Source organism: Mangifera indica, chromosome 18 (genome assembly GCF_011075055.1).
Source record: "Mangifera indica cultivar Alphonso chromosome 18, CATAS_Mindica_2.1, whole genome shotgun sequence".
NCBI lineage: Eukaryota > Viridiplantae > Streptophyta > Magnoliopsida > Sapindales > Anacardiaceae > Mangifera > Mangifera indica.
Window position 1 is genome coordinate 10,267,305 of NC_058154.1, and position 23,727 is coordinate 10,291,031.

General features: G+C 27.8%; 1 protein-coding gene across 1 annotated transcript; it reads left to right on the forward strand.

Moving 5' to 3' along the window:
* Positions 1-11,590: 11,590 nt before the first annotated feature.
* On the forward strand, positions 11,591-13,574 carry LOC123202398 (protein CUP-SHAPED COTYLEDON 2-like). The gene is made up of 3 exons (XM_044618319.1): positions 11,591-11,895; positions 11,981-12,264; positions 12,832-13,574. The coding sequence occupies exons 1-3, from the start codon at positions 11,712-11,714 to the stop codon at positions 13,405-13,407; spliced, it is 1,044 nt and encodes a 347-aa protein (XP_044474254.1). The 5' UTR covers positions 11,591-11,711; the 3' UTR covers positions 13,408-13,574.
* The last annotated feature ends 10,153 nt before the right edge of the window (positions 13,575-23,727 follow it).

A 23,727-nucleotide genomic window follows, 5' to 3' on the forward strand; every position in this document is an offset into this window, starting at 1 on the left:
CATCTTTCGTCATCACCTGATCTCTGTCTTTCTCTCCCTCGCTACCCGAGTTTTCCATTTTTAGATTTTAACGTTACTTTATTTTGAACTTTGTCTGTTTTAAAACCCTATAGTTTGTTTTCTGTTAAAGACACCCTCATCGTTTTTAAAGTAAGAGTAGATACAAATTGATTTAAGTTTGGATATCTCTTAATTTAAGTTTAATTTGAATAAAAAATAATTTGATTTAAGTTTAATTTGAATTTATCAAATCAATATTAAAAATAATTCAAATTTAATTTGAATAAAAATAATTCGATTTGAATTTATAATTTAAATATATAGCTTAAATATGTTATTCAAATTTATAATTTGAATTTATGATTTATTAATAAAATAATATTATTTAATAATTACTTAACATAATTCTAATACAATTACAAACCAAATCTGAACCTAGCCACACAAATAGTTTATGAATTTCTTAGTTGTGAAGGCAAACTTTAGATTTTCTAATTAATTGGATGCATCGCTCTTTGAACAAATTCCAAAAAATTGATTAGAATATTCAAAAATAAACAAATTTAAATTCTATCTAAAACTTTTAGGTAATTATTAAAAAGTAAGAAAACTAAAGTTTTTTCCTCAATATCACACTATTATAAAAAAATTTATACTAATATGTATAAAATATCAATAACCCTCCAAATGTTTAAAATATTTGTACACCCTTAGAATCTTTCATATACTCCCTTATGATAAACTTCTCAAAAAACTTGAGATTTCATACCCACATAATATCTCATATTTAAAATCTTGAGGTTTTTATGTATCTTACAGTGAAATTTTTGTTTTGACTCTTTTAATTCGTATAATTTTACATACACCCTCAAATTATACTTTCTAGTGCTACCAGGGAAAATTTTTATAAACCCCCTTAACATATAAACCATTGTCTTGATGCCCCCTTTTCTCAAAGTTTAACATCAAACCTTAGGTTTAGGGTTTATACATTAATATAACAAATTTATCGATTAAGTATTTGTGCCTGTCAAGGGAAATTCTAATAGAATCCCCTAGCTTATATATTAATCAGTTCCTTTCCCCTTTTCTCAAAGTTTGGTGTATACATCGAACCAAATATGTCTATGGGTTGGGTTAGAGTGGGTTAACTTCAACTCGACTCATCAGACTCATAGGTCAGGCTAAGCCTTAGACCTATACAGTGATAGGCCTTCGGATAGGTCAACCATATAATTTTTAAGGTCCAAGGTCTAGTTCTATATATAGGGTTGGGTCGACTCACGAGCCGACTCATTTAAATAAATTTTTTATTTTTAATTAAAAATTTTAAACGCAATTTATTTTTCAACTATTAAAACCAATTACAGTATCTCAAATATTTTATTTATAATTCTTCACTTGTAACGGAGGAATACCGTGATCACATGATGAAAAATATTATAAGTTTATAACATAGTATAAATAAATTAATTTACATATTATATAATTATAAACATAAAAAATATATATCATATCATTTATCTACTCATTCTTAATGTCTAAATTTCTGAATTCATTTGATATTATATTCATTTGTAATATTTTGTAATGATAAAATTGAAATGAAAATAAAATTATTAATAAAAAAATTATTATTTATAAATTCAAATAGTTTTCGAAAGAAAGTTGATGAGAGAATTGAGAATATAACGAAATAATTGAGATTAAGAAATTTATAAATAAAATTAAAAACATAAAAGATTTGGATTGATTTATATAAAAAAATATAAAACAAATAAAACAACTGCAATACTCATTGAAGGCTTTTGCTTTTACTTGTGGCAAAAGCAACTGAAGTTTTTGCTATTTTATTTTATTTTCACTTTTTAATTTTTAAATAGTATCGGATCAGACCGACTCATAGGCCTAATATTAAAACTCACAATCTAACTCAAAAGACCTATGAGTTAGACTCGACATGCTACAATATCAAGCCAACCATGAATTTCAAGCTTTAGACTGGATCGCACCAAACCTTTTTTTTTTTTTAAGTTCAGTGTTAAATCATTGGGTTTTTTGGGTTAAATATTAGTATTAAAATTTCAGTTTGACATCTCAATTAGCTTATAATACATTCACATACACCCCAAGTTGTACATTATATATTAGGTGAAAGATCACTATAAAACCCTCTAGCTCATATTTAGATCACTAACCCTCTCGTTTTCAAAGTTTATTGTATAAACTAAACTTTGATATGTAGACCAAAATTTGACTTAATCCACCAAAAATCCATTCAAATCAATCTACGCAAAACGTAGTCAAAATTTCTTGAATCCTAAACAAATTTACATCTTAATCATCTAAATAACCACAAAACTATAACTTTCATCCTAAAACACAAACTTTCAAAGATAAACCCGAAATAATCGACATTAGCATAACATAATTTTAGAAATATGTAAAATGATTAAAAAATTATGTGAAAATTAACCCTTTCAAAACAAGTTTAACAACCATGCCAAAGGGTAACAATGACCGCGTGCAATGGTGGAGAAAAATAACTGATCAATTTTGTGGTTGTAAAGTCAATTAAAAGTGAGTTTAAATTTTGAAAACGATGAACAATTGACTAAAAATTTTATATATATATATACACACACATACATACACACACGTGCCAGGGGTGTTATCTCTAAAAGTATAGTTATTTTGTTAGTAACATTTATATATTCGATTGTGAATATTAGTAAAATTGATAGAATATTAAAATTTTAAAAGAAAAAAGTTAAATTCAACTTTTTGTTATGTTTATAAAATATTGATTTCCCTAATGTAATAATTATAAATCAAATTATTATGTCCAAATTTATCAATTTAATCAATACGAGCGAATCTTATCCTTTAGATACTACTAGTTATATCAAGAACAATACAAATTCCTCATTTTTTTAATAAATAAATAAATAATTTTCCCGTAATTAATATATTTGTAAATACAATAATATTGAATTTTATTTTTATACCAACCATCTTCACAACTATACGTAACGACCAATGATTTAGATGGGCAGAAACTTTCAGTCTTTATTAATTTTGACGTAGGATTATCGTTGAAAATTAAAAAATGGACTTGAATTTAATAACCTAACTTACATCAACATGTCTGGTTACATTTAATATATCAGTTGTCTCGAAATGGCTTCGCACTTATGTAATCTATTTAAAGCAAACTACCTTTTTTGTATTTTAGGAAAGAATAATATTATACATATATATTTTTAATATATAATATAAATATATAAATAATATATTATTATATAATTAAATATTATTTTATATTTATGTATATAATATTACTCATAAATTATATTAAAATAATATTTTTTATATTTTTAAATACATAATTAAATATATAACTTTATACGGTTAAATAATATTAAATTAAAAATAAGATAATATTTATTTATATGATTATATGTATTATTTTAATAATACATGTATTTTTATTGATTATTTATTATATTAATTCTTTAATTTTATTATTTTTAAAAGTGGGTATACCCAATTAAGGAAATTAAAATTTTATTTCTTGAATTTATAAAAAATGAAGAAGTAATTTTGAACAAGAGAATATATAAAAAACTTTTAAAAATTAGTAAAATTAATGAAACATTCAAATTTTTTGAAAAAATATATAAATTTAAATTTTTATTATGTTTATAAAATTTTAATTTACTTAATATAATAATTTTAATTTTAATTTTTATATTTTAAATTTTATTTATTTAATTAATCTCGGACAGAATTTCTCGGTTAAAAAAAAAAAAAATCCTCGAGAATTGGCCGTTCGACCGAGGCATTAAAAAAGACAAAAGCTAGGTGAGAGTGGGGGTGAATGGTCATTAAATTTAAAAGCTGGGATACAGAAAACTATATCCCTAGAATCGAGGAAGGGGGCCCGGGGGAAGAAAGGTTGAAGCCTGTAGAATCTGAACTAGTTATAGTACCATCCAACAAAATAAAGAGTAATTTATTATTTTTCAGGTGAGGATGAGTGAAATTACTCTTCTATCCATTACATTTAATCCTTATAATATTTTACTTAAAATCTAAGAAGCAGTTTATTTTAATAATTTATTTTTTTATTATTTTATTTAATTTATTATTAATATAAAATTATGATAATTTTATATTATTAATAATAATACGATAAATAATATAGATAATAATTTAATTATTATATTTATCTTAAGAATTAAAAAATTATTAAGAGAATCTTAATTTTATTATAATTATATTTTTATTTATTAATTTTTTATGATAAAAATAATTTTATTTCTAATTAATATAATAAATAGCATAAAAAATATTTTAAAATAATTATATTTAAAGATATTTAAGTAAAATAAGTTATTAATATTCTTTTATTATTTTTAATCAAACACAATAATTATTTATATTTATCAAATTTTATTAAGTATAATAATCATTTATATTTAATGACTTTTTAAATAATATTTTTTTAAATAATATTTTAATTTTAATAATAAAATATTACTTAAATCAAATACTCTTTAAATAAATAAATAAAATTGCTACTGAAAAAAACCTAAAGTTCAAATGTTAAAAATGTCATTTTAACTTCAAAAATTTTACAGAAAATAGAAAAGAAAGGTGTAACCCAATTGGAATTACACCGCACAGGTGCAAATAAGTGAGATTAAACTTTTCCTAGCGTTATTATGTCAAAGAGGCAAATATAAAATTGTGATAAGGAGTATTTAAAATTATTTAATAATCGAATCAAACTAATTTTTAATTAAAAATTAAATAAAAAATTAATTATTTGAAAAATTAATTTGAATATCAGTTTTAAAATATAAAAAAATTAATTTTTCTGTTTGGTTATGAGTTTGTCTAATTTTTAAAATTGATTGATTGAATCAAATTGATTTTAAAAAAATTAAATAACAAATAATAAATTATTGAACATATTTTTAAAAATTGGGAAAAAGTAAAATAGAATAATTTTATTTAATTCGGTTAAAAATCAGTTAATTAGAAGTTTAGTTTGGTTAATTAGTGTTTTTGATTTAGTCTCAATTTAAATTTATGATTTTCTTTAAATAGAAAATTTAGTTTAATTCAAAAAAGTAGCAAACCTGTTCGATTAATTGGTTCTTGTCGAATTGATAATATGAGCGTTTACCTTATTGACATTGGGTCAAATCTCTTTTTCTGTTGGCATAGTTAAGTTTTTGTTAAATTTTGTAGTTTAAATATTCAATTAGTGAGGATTTGTCCTTTCGTCGAACCTTATGGAAAATAGTAATATTTTTAGGGAAATTAATTAAAATAAGTAAAATTTTAAGTGTTTATACGTTTTTAAACTATCCTAGAAAAGTTTTATTAAAATAAGTAAACCGTATTTTTTTTACCCTTATATTAAAAAACCAAGTAAAAATATTTTTTCTCAGAATATGAGTCAGTTTATGGTGGTTACAATGGTGGCTAGGGATTTTACAGTGAAATCCTAAATATGTTGAATTATATATATGGATGTTTTTGAATGTTTTGAACGCTTAAAATGATGTAGTTTCGATATTAATGGATGTCTGGAAGTGTAGCCGTTGAGAGACAAAAGCGCGCAAATTTACAGTGTTGCGCAAACTGCGCAAACACTGTTCACATCACATAAACACTGTTTACACTGTTTACACTGCACAAATACTGTTCAAACTGCTTGCAAAATCTTGTTTACAGACTATGATATCTACTTTTACGCGATGTGAACAGTGTTTGCGCGACACTGTAAATTTACGCACTTTTGTCTCTCAACGGCTACACTTCCAGATATCCATTAACATCGAAACTACATCATTTTATACCATTCAAAATATTCAAAAACATTCATATACATAATTCGACATATTTAGGGTTTCACTGTAAAATCCCTAGCCACCATCGTAACCACCATAAACCGATGCACATTCTCAAAAAAAAATTTTTACTTGGTTTTTTAACATAATGGTAAAAAAAATACGGTTTGCTTATTTTGGTAAAACTTTTCTATGGTGGCCTAAAAACGTATAAACGCTTAAAATTTTGCTTATTTTAATTAATTACCCATATTTTTATTTAAAATATATTTTATATATTAATAATTAAACTTCAATTAAAAAATAAAAAATCTAAGAATTTTTGGATCTTAGTGATACCTGCACCATCTATGTTTCCGAAAACTATAAATTGTATCTATAAATAAATTATATAAATTTATTCATATAAAATAAGGTGATAGTTTGTGATTGTTTACCTTTTATCATTTTAAAATTACTTAATCAAATAATATCATATTAAGTTATATAAATAAGTACGTATAATTTTTTTATGTACATAAAATTACCCTTCCAAAAATCTAAAATAAGGGTAGGAGATGGAGCTGACAATATTTTAACAGTACCATCAAATGATGGAGATCACCCATGACAACCTAGAGAATTCGAATACTTTATTTGAATTTTTACTATAAAGATATAATATGTAATTATAATATGAGTAAAACCTTTAAAATATGTGTATAATCTAACTAATTGAATTAAATTCTTACTACTTAATAATAAATAAAATATTTAAATAAAAATAAATAATAACGCGAGTAAATTTAATTATATAAAAATATAATTATATGTAATTTATAAAATTTTAACGATTATTAATATTGTTTTAATACTTTAATAATTTAGCTGAAGCAAATTTTATTAAAATAATATTTTTTTAAATTATTCGAATCAATTTATATCATATCAGTTTATTTTTATATAAAATTTAATACTATCTAATTTAATTTTAAATTTTATTAAATTGATTTAAAATAAATTATATATTAAAAAATTTAATCTTAATTTAATACTTTTATATCAATTTTTCTTTCTCAATTTTTTTACCCGAATGTTAAAAGGGTAACAAGGGAATAGAAGAAAGAGGAAGAAAAATAAGATAGCAGCTATGTCAGCGGTGCAGGGTTAATGGGTTGTATATCAAAATCTGAGCATGACGCGTCAAAATCCCATTGCGTCAAATTGATTGATTGACAGATGTGATTGATTCACTTGACTAATGCATACGGATAGCAGTTTCTCAGATTTTACAATCCCTAGATTATATTATTAATTGGCAATAAAATTACCGATAAAATTTTTATTTATAATTTTATATATAAATAATTATATATTATTATATAATTAAATATTAAATATAAATATATTATAATTTATATATAAAAATTATGTATATAAAATTATATATATTTATTTTAGATATACAAATAAAAATATAATTATAAATGTGTTTTAATATTTAAAAAATCGAATAGATAATTAAATATATTATTTTATTAGTTTATAATTTGATTAGTTTAATTAAAGTATTAACTAATTCATTTTATTATTAAATCTTTATGTATTTTTTAAATAATATTAAATATTTATCATTTTTCAAATATAAACAAATAAAATTTAATTTTAAATAAATAATACGCAAACCCAGTTTTATTGATTTTAAATAGTTTTTTTTATTCAATAAGTTTATTGAGTTTGACCAAATTTCAAATAAGTTAATATTTATATGCAATAAAATTATGCTTGCAATTTTTGTGCATAAAAAACAATATATCACTATATAATTGAATATTATTTTATTTTTAATTTTTTGACTATCTAATCACATGATAATATATTATTATTTGTGTATAAAGTTATACACATAATATTACTGGTTTATATATAGATCGAACCAAATTGTAAAATCAAACCAGATTATAGATTGATTATGGTTTAACGGATTAAATTGACTGCGCTAGTCTGGCTTTAAAAATGCTAATATCATTATATGATTAGATAATTTTAAATTAACGATAAAATAATATTCATAAATATGTATCATTTTATATATTATGTACATAGGAGTGCTTATTAATTAATGCCTTTGTCCCATTTTCAAACCAATTAAAACCCTTATTTTATCAAATACCCACTTCAGAAAAATAGTCCCCAGCTTCAGAAAATGAAGTTTTCAGTGCAAATATGGCAACAAAACAGAAGGAAGGTTACTATCAGAACTTTTTACCTGAGAATATGATGAAACACTAATAGTTGAAGCTAGATGATGATGATGATGATGATGGTCATCAGAGTGATTTTGCTATTTTGGACATGATATATGAAAGAGATGGGTAATGAGAATTATGCTTTGTTTGTAATATAAGGAAGGGGTTTTTGATGAGTACAGAAGGCTATTTAACTTCATCAGGCTCAGTCTCAATCAACAATCATACTGGAATCTTTCTTCATTTTGCATGCAATATCTTCACTCTGCTCAAACATCAATTTAAACAATAGATGATGAATTGATGGTCCCCCTATCTAATAATATTATAGATTCTTAATAATCAAAATAGTTAAAAAAACACATTGCATCATCTCTCGAGACTAAACTAATCATATTAAATAGATTAAACTTTATCGATCATACCAGCTCTGAGTTTAATGACTTGCCCAACAAATATTACTGGAGGAAATTTAAGCACTTGTTTTATGTTTGAAATTTTTATTATTTGTCGCTTAAACTATCTTTTATAGAGCATTTGATTGGAGCTATATAATAAGTTTATAGATTCTTAATAATCAAAAAGTAAAAATACACCCCTATACTTATTTGAAGTTGTCAAAGTCACACACCACATTAACTTAACTATTCTAAGTTTTGTTGTTATGGGCCAAATCAAATTTTCTTTGGCAAGAAAATTTTACTTAAGTCGATTATCTCTTCAAGGTTGAACAAATCATATTAAACAGGTTAAATCTTATCGATCATATTAAACAAATGAAACTCTGCGTTTAGAGATCAACTCAACAAATATTGTAGGAGGAAATTTAAACACTTGCTTTCATGTTTAGAATCCTTATCATTTATCACTTAAACTACCTTTTAAGAAGTATTTAGTTGGGAGTATATAAAAATTACACTAATACTTTATTTTTTATTACTTATATTATTTTGTTTGGTTTATAAGTAATAAAATATTTTGATAATCTGTTATAACCAATAGTGATGTAAGAGGTAATATATAAAATAATCTTATTATCACATTTACCTTAGATATTTATTAATTTTTTAGACAAAATAGTATTATTTTTAATTAATATAACGAGTAATATAAAAAATATTTTATAATAATTATATCTAAGAAAATTTGACTAAAATAATATTTTAATATCTTTATATTATATCTAACCTAATATAATACTTATCTATATTTACTGATTTTTATAAATTATAATAATAATAATTTATACATATTATTTTTGTAAATAATCTATTTTTGTAATTTTTATTTTTTATAATAAAAAAACTGAATTCAATTACTTTTTGTAACATTATAACTCATTCCCACCTAAATGCCCATGAGAGATAAATACAGAGCTGGGCAAGGGGCCATGGAGTGACTGCTGTTAAACCTTTAATAAGCAGTATCCACCATGGAAGAGATAGATAAATAAAAACAGCTATTAAAAGCTTCACAAATAACGCAGCAAACAAACAAAACAAAATCATAAAATCTTTGCAATATGGTAAAGCTATTTTGCCACCTTGCTTTTGGCCTCAATCTGTTGGAAATTTCTTTGTCTCTTGTGTCAAAAACTTGCAGAATATATACTTACCCTCTTCTCCTTGGTGTCACCAAAACCCTATCAAATGAACAAGAACACCATGCATAAATGAATATTTGCATGGTGTAATTTGAGCAGAAGAAAATTTTGAAGGTAGAAAGAGAGACCAGACAAAGAACCCTGAAAGATCATCTGGATCGTATTAAAAGAATATTATTTTAATAATTTATTTTTTTATTATTTATATTTTATTATTTAATTTATTATATTTAATAATTAAAAAAATAAAAATTTAAGTCTGCTAAGATAATATTTATATATCAAATCTTTTAACTTATGGATTAATAATTGTGAACCCTATATTACACTTTAGAAGATTGGTTTGACATCCGAGTCTTGAGAGAAAGAAATATAATAATATTAAGGTGGCGTGTAACGAGTGGGGGCTCTGTGAAATCGATAATTTAATCTTGTACTGTGCTGACAGGAGAGATATGAAACAGCTTTATCGATCCATGGTGAAGTCTCAAGATATCTCTCTCTTTCTCTTTCGGAAATATATACACACACATATATATATATTTCTCTTTTGTTTTTATATTTCATGAAAAACTACTTTCTGTTCCCTCTTATATTATTATTTTCCTCACTAACAGAGAAAACCTGTACACTTCCTCACGCACGCACGCATACTCAAAACAGTACCCCCAGACCCACTTTGCAGAAACATACATCACCATTTCTCTCTCTCTTCCTATCCATCTATGGTGTTACGATAAGCTCAGCCCCTGAAAAAAGAGAGAGAAGACCCAATAGGACACTGAAGAGTGAAGAGAAAAGAGAGATTTTCAAACCCTAGATATCATACCTTATAATTGCTGTTATTTATTAATATTTTTTGTTTCCGTATTTTTTTAAGGCCGAAAATTTCTGCCACCCAAGTTCTTGTGGCCATCTATTATTGCTTATAAGTTTCAAAAATTTAAACACTAATCTATTATTTAAATTCTGATAATATTTCTATAGGTTAAAATGTTATTTAATAAATAATATTAAAAATAAAATCCAGTTCCTTTTCACCTCTTTAGTTTTAAAAAATAATAATTTTTTTTCAAAAACTTAAATTTTGAAAAATGATCTATTTCTCTATAGGGTTTTTCTTTTATCTTTATCTCTGTCGATGATCAAAATCTATCAAATTCTTTGTCACTCTAGTGAAGATCGATTCCGTCTCTCCCTCTAGGTGCTCTCTTCAACGGTCATTGACATCCTTATCTCTATCATTTGATTCTTACCAGATTGAAAAAAATTGAAGATGGGTTCATCGTTGATTTGATATGTTGTCCCTCTTTGTCATTCAACAACGAACCCTCTTCATCACTCATTTCATTTTGGCAATTGACGAAGAATGAGGTCTAACTAAGAAGTCACTTGATTGTGGTTGAAGATGAACGAGATTCTCATACATTCAATTGATATTCGTCTTCATCCTGCGAGTGACAAGGCATGCTGAAGAAAGGTTGTTGATCTTGGAGAAGGTTGTTGAAGTGAATTTCATCACTAAAAAAAAGTGGTTTTTTAGTTAATACTAACAAGAGAAAATTTGTCACTTTTAAACTCTAGATAGAAAAAAATTATTAGATTTTTCACCTAAGAGAGGAAAATATAATAAAATTTTAATTTTTTTGTTAAATATTAGTTTTGCTCATAATTTTAACTGAGAATTTTAACATAATTTTGCATATAGGTGGGAGTTTGAGTTTTTGAAATTTGATGGTGTGAGTTTGAATTTACACCTAACCTTGGGTGGGCAAAGTATTTTGTCTTTTTATTTTTATTGTTGTTTTCACCTTCTTCTCCTGCCACTCGATTTATCAAATCCCCATCGAAACAACCCAATATAACATAACTCAACTACGCAAACCAAGTTCCACAAGCAACATAAGAAAAGTTCTCTCTTTGTTCTTATTTTAAGTTTCATCAAGTTTGGTTCTTTGTTTCTTTTTGTGTTCTAGTTGAGTATCGAGTTTACTTTATAGCTTTTGTTTCTTCTTCATGGATGCTTTCCATAATCACTTTGACAACTCTGATACCCATTTGCCTCCTGGCTTTCGGTTTCACCCTACTGATGAAGAACTCATCAAGTTTTATCTTCTCAAGAAGGTGCTTGACAGTAACTTTACAGGGCGAGCCATTGCTGAAGTTGATCTCAACAAGTGTGAGCCCTGGGAGCTTCCAGGTGACATCAGATTTTCATCACTGAATTTGAGTTATTATTAGTTGATGCAATGTTTTGACCTTTCTTTGTTAATTTCGTTTGGCAGAGAAGGCGAAGATGGGGGAGAAAGAGTGGTACTTCTTCAGCCTACGCGATAGGAAGTACCCAACTGGGCTGAGAACTAACAGAGCTACTGAAGCTGGTTACTGGAAGGCCACTGGAAAAGACAGGGAGATTTACAGCTCAAGAACTTGTGCTCTTGTGGGCATGAAGAAGACTCTTGTGTTTTACAAAGGGAGAGCTCCTAAAGGCGAGAAGAGCAACTGGGTTATGCATGAATATCGCCTTGAAGGCAAATTTTCTTACCAGTATCTCTCCAGGAGCTCCAAGGTATATAAATTCCCACTTACAATTTCCCTCTAAAGACTCATTTAGCTTAGTTGATAGTGCAAAGTTGCTTTCTTTAAGGGGCTCATAAAGGAAAGATTGGGGAAATAATAGCACATTGCAGAATATGGATTAACTTCTTGTTTTTATTGAGACTTAAACCCCATTAATAAAACTTTATCAGTACTCTTTAAACATCTTCCTTCTCAGAATATTCAAGTTTTTACACCCATTTTAATGGTTCCCCCTTTCTCATTTCCCAAGTTGAGATGAGAATATGCTCACACCAATTAGGGATTTTACACCAAACAGGTTAAATTTCGGATCCAATGAATCAGGTAAATTAAGTGCAAGAGGAGATTGTCAGAAGATTTAAACTATGCTCTTATACTTAAAAAGTCTTTTAAGGGCTATTTGAAGTACTCTTATTCTTGTCTTTTATGGTCACATTGCCTCGTTATCGCGAGATAACATAATTTTTATACCATTTACCGACCAAAGTCTCTATTTCATGATAAGAATAATTAGGCAAAGCCATAAGACTTTTTGTTTAATTTGTGTACTTTCCAGGATGAATGGGTGATTTCCAGGGTGTTTCAGAAGAGCATTGGTTCCACTGCGAACAATGCCAAGAAAACTCGAATGAACTGCTCAACTACAACTTCAACGCTAAACCTATCGTACCCAGAGCCCAGTTCTCCCTCCTCCGTCTCCCTGCCTCCGCTCCTGGACCACCCTAACACCGCTACAACGGCCGCCGTTACTGAAAATTGTTCCTTTGGCAGTCACGCTCCCACTGAGCACGTGTCCTGTTTCTCCACCATTGCAGCTGCCGCCGCTTCGGCTGCCGCTTCCACATTCAACCCCACTTTCGACCTGGCCCCCCCGCCGCTCAATGGAATTGACCCAGCCGGTCGTTTCTCAAGGAACCTTGGCGTCTCTAACTTCCCCAGCTTGAGGTCTTTGCAAGAGAATCTTCATTTCACTAATTTCATTTACCCTCCTCCGCCTCCTCCCCCGCCGTTCCAGGGTGGTGCTGTCTCAAACTGGCCGACGATGCAAGACATGATGGCTGCTGGAGGAGGCGGTGGCGGTACCAGGATGGCTGTGGGGCCTACTGAACTTGATTGCATGTGGACTTTCTAAGTAAATCGTCGCCAGCAATCGAGGGATTTCCTTTAGTGGGTGTGATTTGAACTTTTGATAATCTCTGTCCTTCCATGTGATTTTTCATTATTGTCACCAAAGTTCTAGTCTTGTTTGTACCAGCAGTTGTATCAGAAGATCAGGCACTTTAATGCATTAATGTTTGATGATTTTATGTTATGTTAAAAAACAAATCCCTTTTGATTGTTCAATCCCGTGCAATTTCTTTTTTCTTTTAATGTTGTTACCTCGCCGGAGCCGGACAGTTTTTTCTCAATTATACTAAACATGTAAAACTTTGTGGATTGAATTAACCATCTTGAAAGTAAAACTTTAAAAAGATATTTAGTTTGAAGAATGTTTTGTTATCCAAATTAAAAGATTACTTTGGAGATATATTATTGTCGAGATTATTAGATATAAATTATTATTATTATATTTAATAAAAATTTATAAAAATTAGAAAATATAAAATAATTATTGTGTTTGATTAAAAATAATAAAAAAATATTATATTATTTTGTTTAAACATTTTGAGTTTAATTATTTCAAGATATTTTTTCTGTCATTTAGATTATTTGAATCTTAAAAAATTAAAAATTAAAAATATAATTATAATAAAATTAAGATTATTTTAATAATTTTTAATATTTAAGTTGAATATAGTAAATATAATATCTCTTATATTATTTATCATATTATTATTAATAATATAAGATTATTAAAATATTTTATTATTTATAAATCAAATAAAGTAATAATACTCTCTCAATCAAACACCATTTAAGTATAATGATCGACTTTATATCTGTTGTACCAGATAAAATGAAAATTTAATCTTTAAATAATCTTTAAATGTTTTTAAAAGGGATTCATCTTGTTTCTTTTTGGGAAATTAAAGTAATTGGCCAAAATAATAAAGGTTCAAGTGAAATTACTTAGAAAGTTCAAAAATACCGTATTTAGCTCTAATGACCAAAATGCCCCTCATATGAACCAAAAATTTACAGCATTTCTACCAAAATTTCCCCTGGTATACTGTTGAAAATAAAAAAAATTCATAAGTCTCCTATGGCACAGCATTCATTCTTCTTCTTTAGATTTTTATTGACTTTTTTATGTTTTTCGATAACCAAAAATGATAAAAAAAGATTAATATATTATATTTACTCTTATTTGAATTAATTTATTATTAAAATTATTATGATTTGATGAAAATTAAATTGGTTTTCGAATTTTCTTTTCATACTAAGCAACTATTTCTTCTTCAAATGAAACATTAAATTGGTAGTTGGGATGAACCCATTTGGTACATTTATGAAATAAAGCTGATAGGCCTAAAAATCTACATCAGGCACAAGAACTTGTGAAATTATCATGTGGGGTTTGGTTTGCAACAAGTTGGAGCTTCAAGATAAGGACTTCATTTGCCACTTGCAGAAGAGACAGATCTAAATTTCACCCAACCAGAGGCATTATTTTTCACCCATGAAGCAATAATAATGAATCTAGTGTATAGGCAAGCAATGGCTATGGCTGTTAGCTATGTAAATTAATATTTGCCCAACTGACACACCTATTGTTTTTAGTACTGTGGAAGTAGGAGATGTATATACCAGTTTACTGATTAGTACAGATTCTTCTCCACAGTGTTGTCCATAATTATCCAGACTTCATGATAACAGCAGAGCTTTGTGCACAATGCAGCAATTCATTTTTGCTTTTTAACACAAATTTAGGAGACCCGGTTAGAGATATATTTTATTATTAAAATAGAAAAATAATTTTAAAAATAAATAATTTTAAAAATTATTAAATATAAATTATTATTATATTTGATAAAATTTTATAAAAATTGGTAGGTATTATTTTATTTAGTTATAGATAATAAAAATATATTAATATATTATTTTACTTAAATACCCTTAAGTTTAATTATTTGAAAATATTTTTTTATGTTATTTATTATATTAATTAAAAATAAGATTATTTTTACACAAAAATAATAATAAATAAATATATAGTTATAATAAAATTAAAATTATTTAAGGTAGAGGTGATAATCAGATTAGTTTTTATATTATTTGTCACATTAATCTTTATAAACTTTAACCAAACACCCCCTTAGAGGTTGTTTTGTTAAAGGTAACAATATATTATCTTTTTATTATTGAAAGTATTTTGTTTGATTTGTAAATAATAAAAAATTACGATAATTTTTTAATTATCAATGGTGATGTATGATATAATATAATAAATAATCTGATTATTAATTTCACTTTAATATTAAAATATTATCAAAATAATATTGAATTTATTATAATTATATCCTTATTTATTAAATTTTTAAGACAAAAATACTCTCATTTTTAATTAATATAACAAATAATATGAATAATATTTTAAAATAATTATACCATAGATATTTAAGTAAAATAATATACTAATATTTTTTATTACAATCAAATATAATAATTATTTATACTTACTAACATTTATCAAATATAGTAATTATTTATATTCATTAATAGTTTTTTTACCTATAATCTTTATTGGGGTCTAACTGATTATACTGGGAAGGTAAAACTCAAATTCAACAACTAAATTTATAATCATTAAATTGGATAAATCAAAAGTTTGATCTTATTTAGACGTCAACGAGTTTCAAATTCTTACCCTCTTAAAACTTAAGGGGGATTTCACAGTTTTTCTCAGTAATGCGACCTTGCAGGGGCAACAAACTCATTTTGTTGACGTTTAAATTTCACTTCATTTCTTCAAGAGTTCAGCTCAAAATCTTAAACAAATTATATTGTACATAGTGCCAAAGATTGCACAACTGCGGTATCTGCCTGCAGAATGCTGATGGCTTCCCAGTGAAATGATGACGATGAGGTGGGGTGATCAGGTTGCTAACAGCACATACAATACAAATGAAGGTGGAAAATTGGCATGTGATATGAAGATGATTGGCAAGGCAATCAGTACAGTAACATTTTGGGTCTTCTGGGACTGGCTGGAACCGGGACCAGTGCCTTCATTTGCATGCAGCTAGCTTCTGTATAGAAACTACATATATGGCACGCCAAGTACCATTTTCATGAAAGTTTTGGCCTTTAATCCCCCCTGCAAGTTTTCAGATGGAGAAATGTTTGCTCTTGAAATATATAAAATATCCAAACACCAAAAGCTGGAGTTTGGATGTTATGTAAAGGGGAAGAGAATTACTGTTATTTGAGTTTTTTTTTTTTTAAAATGGCGTAAGACTCTTTGATTTGATGATTTCTTTAACATTTTGTGTTGCAGTGTTGGGATTTTTTTTTTTTTAATAATAAGAAAACCCACCCAAATTAGATTGTTTTTTTGTGACTGAATTAACTATATAAAATAGATAAAACATCGAGTTCAGCAACTATCCCATAATTACTTTATCATATAAGTCAAAAGTTTAATCATAAAATACTGTCAAATAAGATTTAAACATATACCCTCTTACACATAAATCCCTCAATTCATTATCATTCAAACTACCATTTGGTGCAAGTGTTGGGAATTTGCCCGATTTCAAATTTTGGAGGAGACATGGCCATGGATGATTAGACATTTTCTGTTTCTTTTTATGGTAGATATGGTAGGATTTAAACATGAAGTTTCAAAGTAAAGGATGGCTAATAAAGCAGATTGTAGGCTATCTTCTGTTTCTTGTTTGTCCTCCTGCATTTGCTTCAACAGAAAGCATTTTCTTCTTGGGCTACATCCTTTACTGGTTTGTTCTTTGTTTGATATGCTATCTATTTTATAAAAAATGGAATGAATATATTCTTTATTTATTTATTCATCAAATATTTTTTTATAACAAAAAACTTTATTCCAGTTTTGACTGATTTCATAATTAAAGATTTGATTTTGATATGACTTGGAACGATTTTAAACTCAAATTTTGTGCTATGAAATTCTTGACTCTTACTATTCAAATTACCCTTGAGGGGCTACCATCATTAATTGGTTCTGTTTTCATTTAATAGTTGTGCCAGTTTTGCAAGGACTGGCTAATGTATAGGCTTCTAATAATTTGTCCAACATTCGGTGATTTGACTTAAAACTCTTGACATTTGGTAAAAATGCCTAACAATATATATAAAAAAAAAAAAAAAGGCCAAAAGACTTCTTTCCGCCCAAGGTTTAGGGTATATCGCCACTTGTACCCATAAGAGTTTAAAAAAGGCCACAGAATTGATTCTCGCCTAATTCCAAAGTTACATTTGCAGGATTTGAAAACTTCTAAATTTCACCGTAAGCTAATTGTCGTTAAAATTTTTGTTTAAAATAATAGTAAAATTATCATTTTATTAATAATATTAAAAATATATAAAATTTATTATATTTTTCCTTTAAGATTTAAAAACTAATAACTTCAATCCTACCTAAAGTTTTCTAACATTCAAAAATAATATTTTTTGCTCCAAAACCTAAGGTTTATTTTCTTCTTCCCTCTAGTCACCATCTCTAACCACCGATGATGACACTTCAGCATCCTACCCCTGTTGATGACGAGGCAATTGGGATGACGAAGTTTTCGTCATCTCGGTTGCTCGTTGTCGATGAAGCTAGGGTGCTATCATCCATTGTCAACAACAAAGGAAGAACCGGAGTTGATCATAAGAAAATGAAAAGGGATTTTGAAAACTTAATTCTGAAAAAAAAATTGTTAATTTTTCAAATTAAGGGAGGAAAATAATATAAATTTTTAGGGTTTATTTGTAAAATGATAATTTTATCTTTATCTGTAACAAAAAATTTTAATAATAGTCGACTTATGGGTAAAACTTTGAGTTTTTCAAACTCCACGATTGTAACTTGATACATATCAAAACTTGGGTGGGAATTAGTCCTTTGGCCTTTTAAAAACTCACTTTTTTGTCTGTTGTCAAACTTTTATTAAAATTTTATATTAGATATAACTCTGTCTAAACTTTTTTACTTTTGAAAAGTGACATTCCCCCCTCCCCCCAACCTAAAGTTTTTTTCTTCATCTCTCAGGCCACTATATCTGTCTTTGATGACCTCCTCTTCCACCCTAAAGCTTTGTTGGCTCTCTCTGTGTCTATTGACAGACAAAAACGAATTGTTTTTGTTGATAAAGAGATGAAGACAATTTCATCTTCGTCGACAAAGAGACAAAGATGATTTCGTCTTCGTCTCTTCATCTGCTGACGAAGAGAGATGAATCATCCTTGTCTCTCTTTGTCGATGAAAAGAGACAAATCATCCTTATCTCTCTCTTTTGACAAAACAAGGATGATGATTTCGTCTCTTCAAGGATATCTAACTGAATTTGGATGACGGATAAGTATTTAGATTTTTAAAACTTTACAGATGAGACTCTGGGAATACATTAAACTTGGGTGGGAATAAGTCTTTCGGCGCCAAACAAAATATATATTTATTTCATCTAATTGTTGTATGAGATTGTACAAATAAATTAAGGAAGAATAATTATTTTCCAAGGGAATTATCTTAGAGAAATAAGTTGTCATTCTTAAAGTCAATAAATGATAAATTCTCATATTCTTTTAAATTTTTCTATCAAATCTAATTACAAAAACGTATTTATTTAGTTTTATTTTAAATATAAATATAAATTTTATGAAAATAAAAGAAAATAATTATAGACTTGTTTATTTGTTTGATTGAATGTTAAATAGATTTGTTTGTTTTATTAGATATTTGATTAAGACTGTTGCTAGTATCAAGAATTCTAGTGTCGTCGATTAAATAATGGTGTTTTCGACAACCGTAAAGAATGGTGATAGTGTTATCAATGATGATAGAGGATGATAGTGATAAGAAAAATATAAGGTTGATGATGAATGTTCATTATTGTTGAAGGAAATAGTAGAGACCAAGGGTGAGCAAAGGAATCTCCGTCATACATAGTTGTAATCTTTTTTAATAATACTATATATATATATATTTTATGTATAAATAATGATATATCATTATATAACTGAGTGTTGTTTTATCTTAATTTTCATCAATCTAATTACATGATAACATATTATTATTTATATATAAATTTATGTATAAAAATCATACACATAACATTACTCTTTTTTTTTCAGTCTCCCTTTTTATTTTTTTAAAGAAACAAGTTGTGATCTGCTCGCCATTTTTGTTATGTATAAAGTGTTCAGTCTCTTCCCAGTGCTCTCTTTTGTAAGGCATGTAGAAGTTTAGCTTTCGTTAACTTGGGAAAATGGCCATGGCTGATTACAGTCCCACGTTGAGGGCCACTGGATCTTTATACAGTGAAATAATAAAAGTTGCGTTCTGTGAATGACTTGCAGCTCCATGAATAAGGCTGTTACAATGCATCAAACTCGGTGTAAACACAGGCTGACGGTAATATAATATGAAAGTTTACATGTCATGAAGCAGAAACAATATGAAAGTAGACCAAGCTGGCTCGCGGCCCTGCCCAAGTCATCCAATTCTGGCAGGGCCTGCAAAATTGTGCCAAGGGCCTGGGGACAAGGCCTGCAGGTTGGCCCAACAAAAAATAATAAAAATATATATAAATTTGTGCGTTGGCCTACTAAAGACTCGCAAAGACAGAACCTAAAAGACTCTCGATCATGCAGTGGACCTTAACATGTTAGCTAGCCGGTGTAGCCCGCTAGACCTTGGCATAGTTTGACCCTTAGGCATAATGGACTGTGCCGAAGCATGGCCAACAGTGTGAAGATGTTGATTGCTTGTTAAAGGTAAACCCTCTTCGGCCAAGTAAGATTTTCTCATTAAAAAAAATAAAGTTATATGTATATATTTTTTAGTGCAAAATTAAATACATTATTAATGTATTATAATATAATTGAATATTATTTTATTTTTAAATCAAAATCATGATATATCAATTATATATTAAAAGAGTGTTAATACAATTTTATTGAAAGATATGTTACTCTTTTAGAAACATGTGAGACTATGGTAAATTCTCAGCTATGCGGCTTCCAATTGTTTGTGCATGTCATACTGCCACACTACGATTTAAATAGGCCAAAAGGCTTATTCCTATCTATGGTTGTCTCACCTGTAAAGTTTTAAAAACTTAAATATCTACTGTTTTATTAAAATTTTCCATTGGAGTTAAGGTAAAATCATAATTTAACAAAAAAAAAAACAATTTTAAACTAAAATTTTATCTCATTCCCTTTCTTAATTTAAAAAACTAATAATTTTTTTATACTTAAAGTTTTAAAAGTTAACTTTTTCCCCCGGGTTTTTTTTTCTCCTTCTTTGGTGACCGTCTCTATTCTAGCCTTCACCAACTTTTTCTCCTACCAGACGTTGATACCCGACAGTCATTTTCGTCAGACAAAGGCAATGAATCTTCTTCATCTGACGAAGCGACAAATCATCACGCTTCGTCCAGGCTGAGATCTGTTGCGTTCATCTAAGCCAAGATCCATTGCACTTCGTTCAGGCTGAGATTTGTTGCGTTTTTTCTAGACCATCATTGACTTCATCTAGGCTGAGATCCATTGCGCTTCACCTAGGTTGAGATCTATTGATTGTTTTGTCGCTACATTTTCCTTTGGGAGGCAGGAGGGGTCCCCGACAGATGAGAGATTAGTTAGAGAACAAATATCAAAGGAAGAAAAAGGAATGAAACTCTAGAGAGGAAAATGTAATTTTTCAAATTTTTAGATAGAAAAAATTACTAGTTTTTTAAATTGAGAGTGGAAAACAAGATAAATTTTATTTTTTAAATATTATTAGTTAAATGACATTTACACCCTTATAGTTAATAACAAGTTTGAACAAAAATTAGATGACAAATGAATATATAACTTTTCAAAATCTTATAGGTAGGAATTTGAAAATACACCAAAGGTTCGACGAGAATAAGTCTTTTGGCCTTTTGAATAATGCAATGATATTACAGCTCAAAAAATTTTCTTAAACTATTATGCTTTATTTATTTACAAGATGGTGAAAATATACATTTTTTTACATATAAAGGAAAAATTCCTAACTTGTTTCACAATTTTTTACCAATCCATCCAAGTAATTCACTTAAAATTTCTTATATCAACCAATCACAACAATTATAAAAGTTAGACACGGAAACTAACAAAACTAATAGACCACTAAATTTTCAAAAATAAAATTTGAATTCAAATTTCTACTACATTTACAAGATCTTTACTTACATAATACTGTGGTTACAGAGCGTTATACCTCAGAATTTATCTATCTAATTAATCCTAACCGGGTTTTTAGTTTTAAAAAAAAACCAATTATAAAAGAAGACTTGGTTGGTGACCGATGGTGAAAGATTCCCTAACCATGTTGAGATGTTGATTGATATATATGCTAAAATGTGTACATAAGAAATTTCACCTAGAATCCAGAAATTTCTCCTTTCAATTATTGTTCCATTTCCTACAAACTACCCAAAGGAATAAGGTGTCGGCTGTGAGACAACAACTATTTTCTCAATATAATTAAAGTTCATAACCTAAATAACCAACATTGTCTTAATGAAGCCCATCAAAGTAATTTGAATGACAAAATAGGAGGTTTCATGTATAAAATAATGAGCAATGTTATGCGTACCTAATTTTGGTACATAATTCATGTACACAGTGATGTGTCATCATATAATTAGGTGATTTTAAAACATATGTCATCATATGATTAAAAAACATCCAATCACATAGTAACACCTCATTTGTGTATATAAATTATGTACTAAAATTAGGTACACATAATTTTATTGTAAAATAATATCAATTTAAGTTTTTTCTGATGATGTATTAAGATTAAACTTTTATTTACCTAGTTTGGTCATTATGGAGTTAACCACTGGATCTAAAATATATTTTATTCGTTGTAATTGATTTCGATTTAATGTAACGATGTAACTTAGGTAGAGTTCCTCATAAGGGAAAAAAAAAAAACATTGTCTTTAACCATTTATAACAATAAAGTTACTTTGTGATTGATATGGCCAAAGGGTTTATCATGGAAAGGGTAGGTCAGCCATTGAAGATTTGGTCATGGTACCCCTTCCACAACATGCGGGATTATGCTTCAATGTTTTTTTTTTTTTAAATGGTTTTCTATTGTTTATACTTTCCATACTACAATCAAGGCCACACAACTTATTCCCACCAAAAGTATCTTATTTTCATAAGTTTTCGTATCTTATTTTTTAAAACCTCAAACACCCACCTATAGACGATGAAAGTTTATGATTTTATGGATAAAATCAATATTTTATCTATAATATTAAAAATAAATTAAAATTTAATCTTGTTTCTCTCTAAACCTTAAAGTTTTAGTTTTCAGATCTCTGACATCGAATTTAATGCTATCACTAGAGATGAATATCTCCCGATACCTTCTCTCTCTCCGACGACCAAACTTCTCTCATTTGAATGTTTAGATAATATTTATTGACGTAAGAAAAAACTTCTAAACTGTTTGTCTTTCTTAACAAAAAATAAAAGATCTCATTTTTTATTAGAAAAAATAAAGGTTAGAAATCTCATCTTTATCAAGAAAGACGAAGATGAGAGATTTGATGTTAATACAATAATAATGAGAAATCCCCCTCTTCTACCCACGTGATAAATTTCCCTTTTATTTTCTTGTGAAAAAAATTTCTCAAATTTTTTCTTTTCATTCTTATTAAAAAATAATAAAATATTTATTACGTGAAAAAGGCATACTTATATTAATTTAAAATTTTTAAAAATAATTTAATATATAAAATTTAACAAAATCTTTTCATTTATTAGCGGACGATTCCGCATGCCTTTATTGTCAAAAATGTCGAGTGTTACGTGTCAACATCCGAAGACACACCATCACGATTCAACCACTTAACATCAAAGCGGGCCAGCATTGCCCGCGTCCTGTTAACGCGGGCCAGAGGGCGGAGAATGCAGACAAATCTTCAACTAGTTACAAAAGCAAAACATTAAAAAAAAAAAAAAAAAAAAAGGAGGTGTCACAAATAAAACAGCCGTTATTTCCGTTTATACGTACCAATGAACAAACAATTGCCGTCATAACCGCCGTTATCCAGCGCCGCCGATTGACGCCACGTTTTTAAAAGGACCACGTACAGCGCGTTCATGGTTATCTTTCTACTGGGGGCCACGGCGGCTGCTGCGGCTGGGCGTCTAGAGCCTATTATAATAATTACGTTAACAATTGAGTCAAACTCCTCGTTGACTGAGCCCCGTTTTAGGTTAGGCGCTATGTACGGCACGTGAGAGGCGTGCCAGCAGCTGCCTTTATGGGGCCCCC

Coding starts and splice junctions, on each gene's coding strand:
- LOC123202398 (XM_044618319.1), top strand. CDS start 11,712: ATGGATGCTTTCCATAATCACTTTGACAACTCTGATACCCATTTGCCT. Junction 11,896..11,980: donor TGAGCCCTGGGAGCTTCCAG/GTGACATCAGAT, acceptor TTCGTTTGGCAG/AGAAGGCGAAGATGGGGGAG. Junction 12,265..12,831: donor ATCTCTCCAGGAGCTCCAAG/GTATATAAATTC, acceptor TGTACTTTCCAG/GATGAATGGGTGATTTCCAG.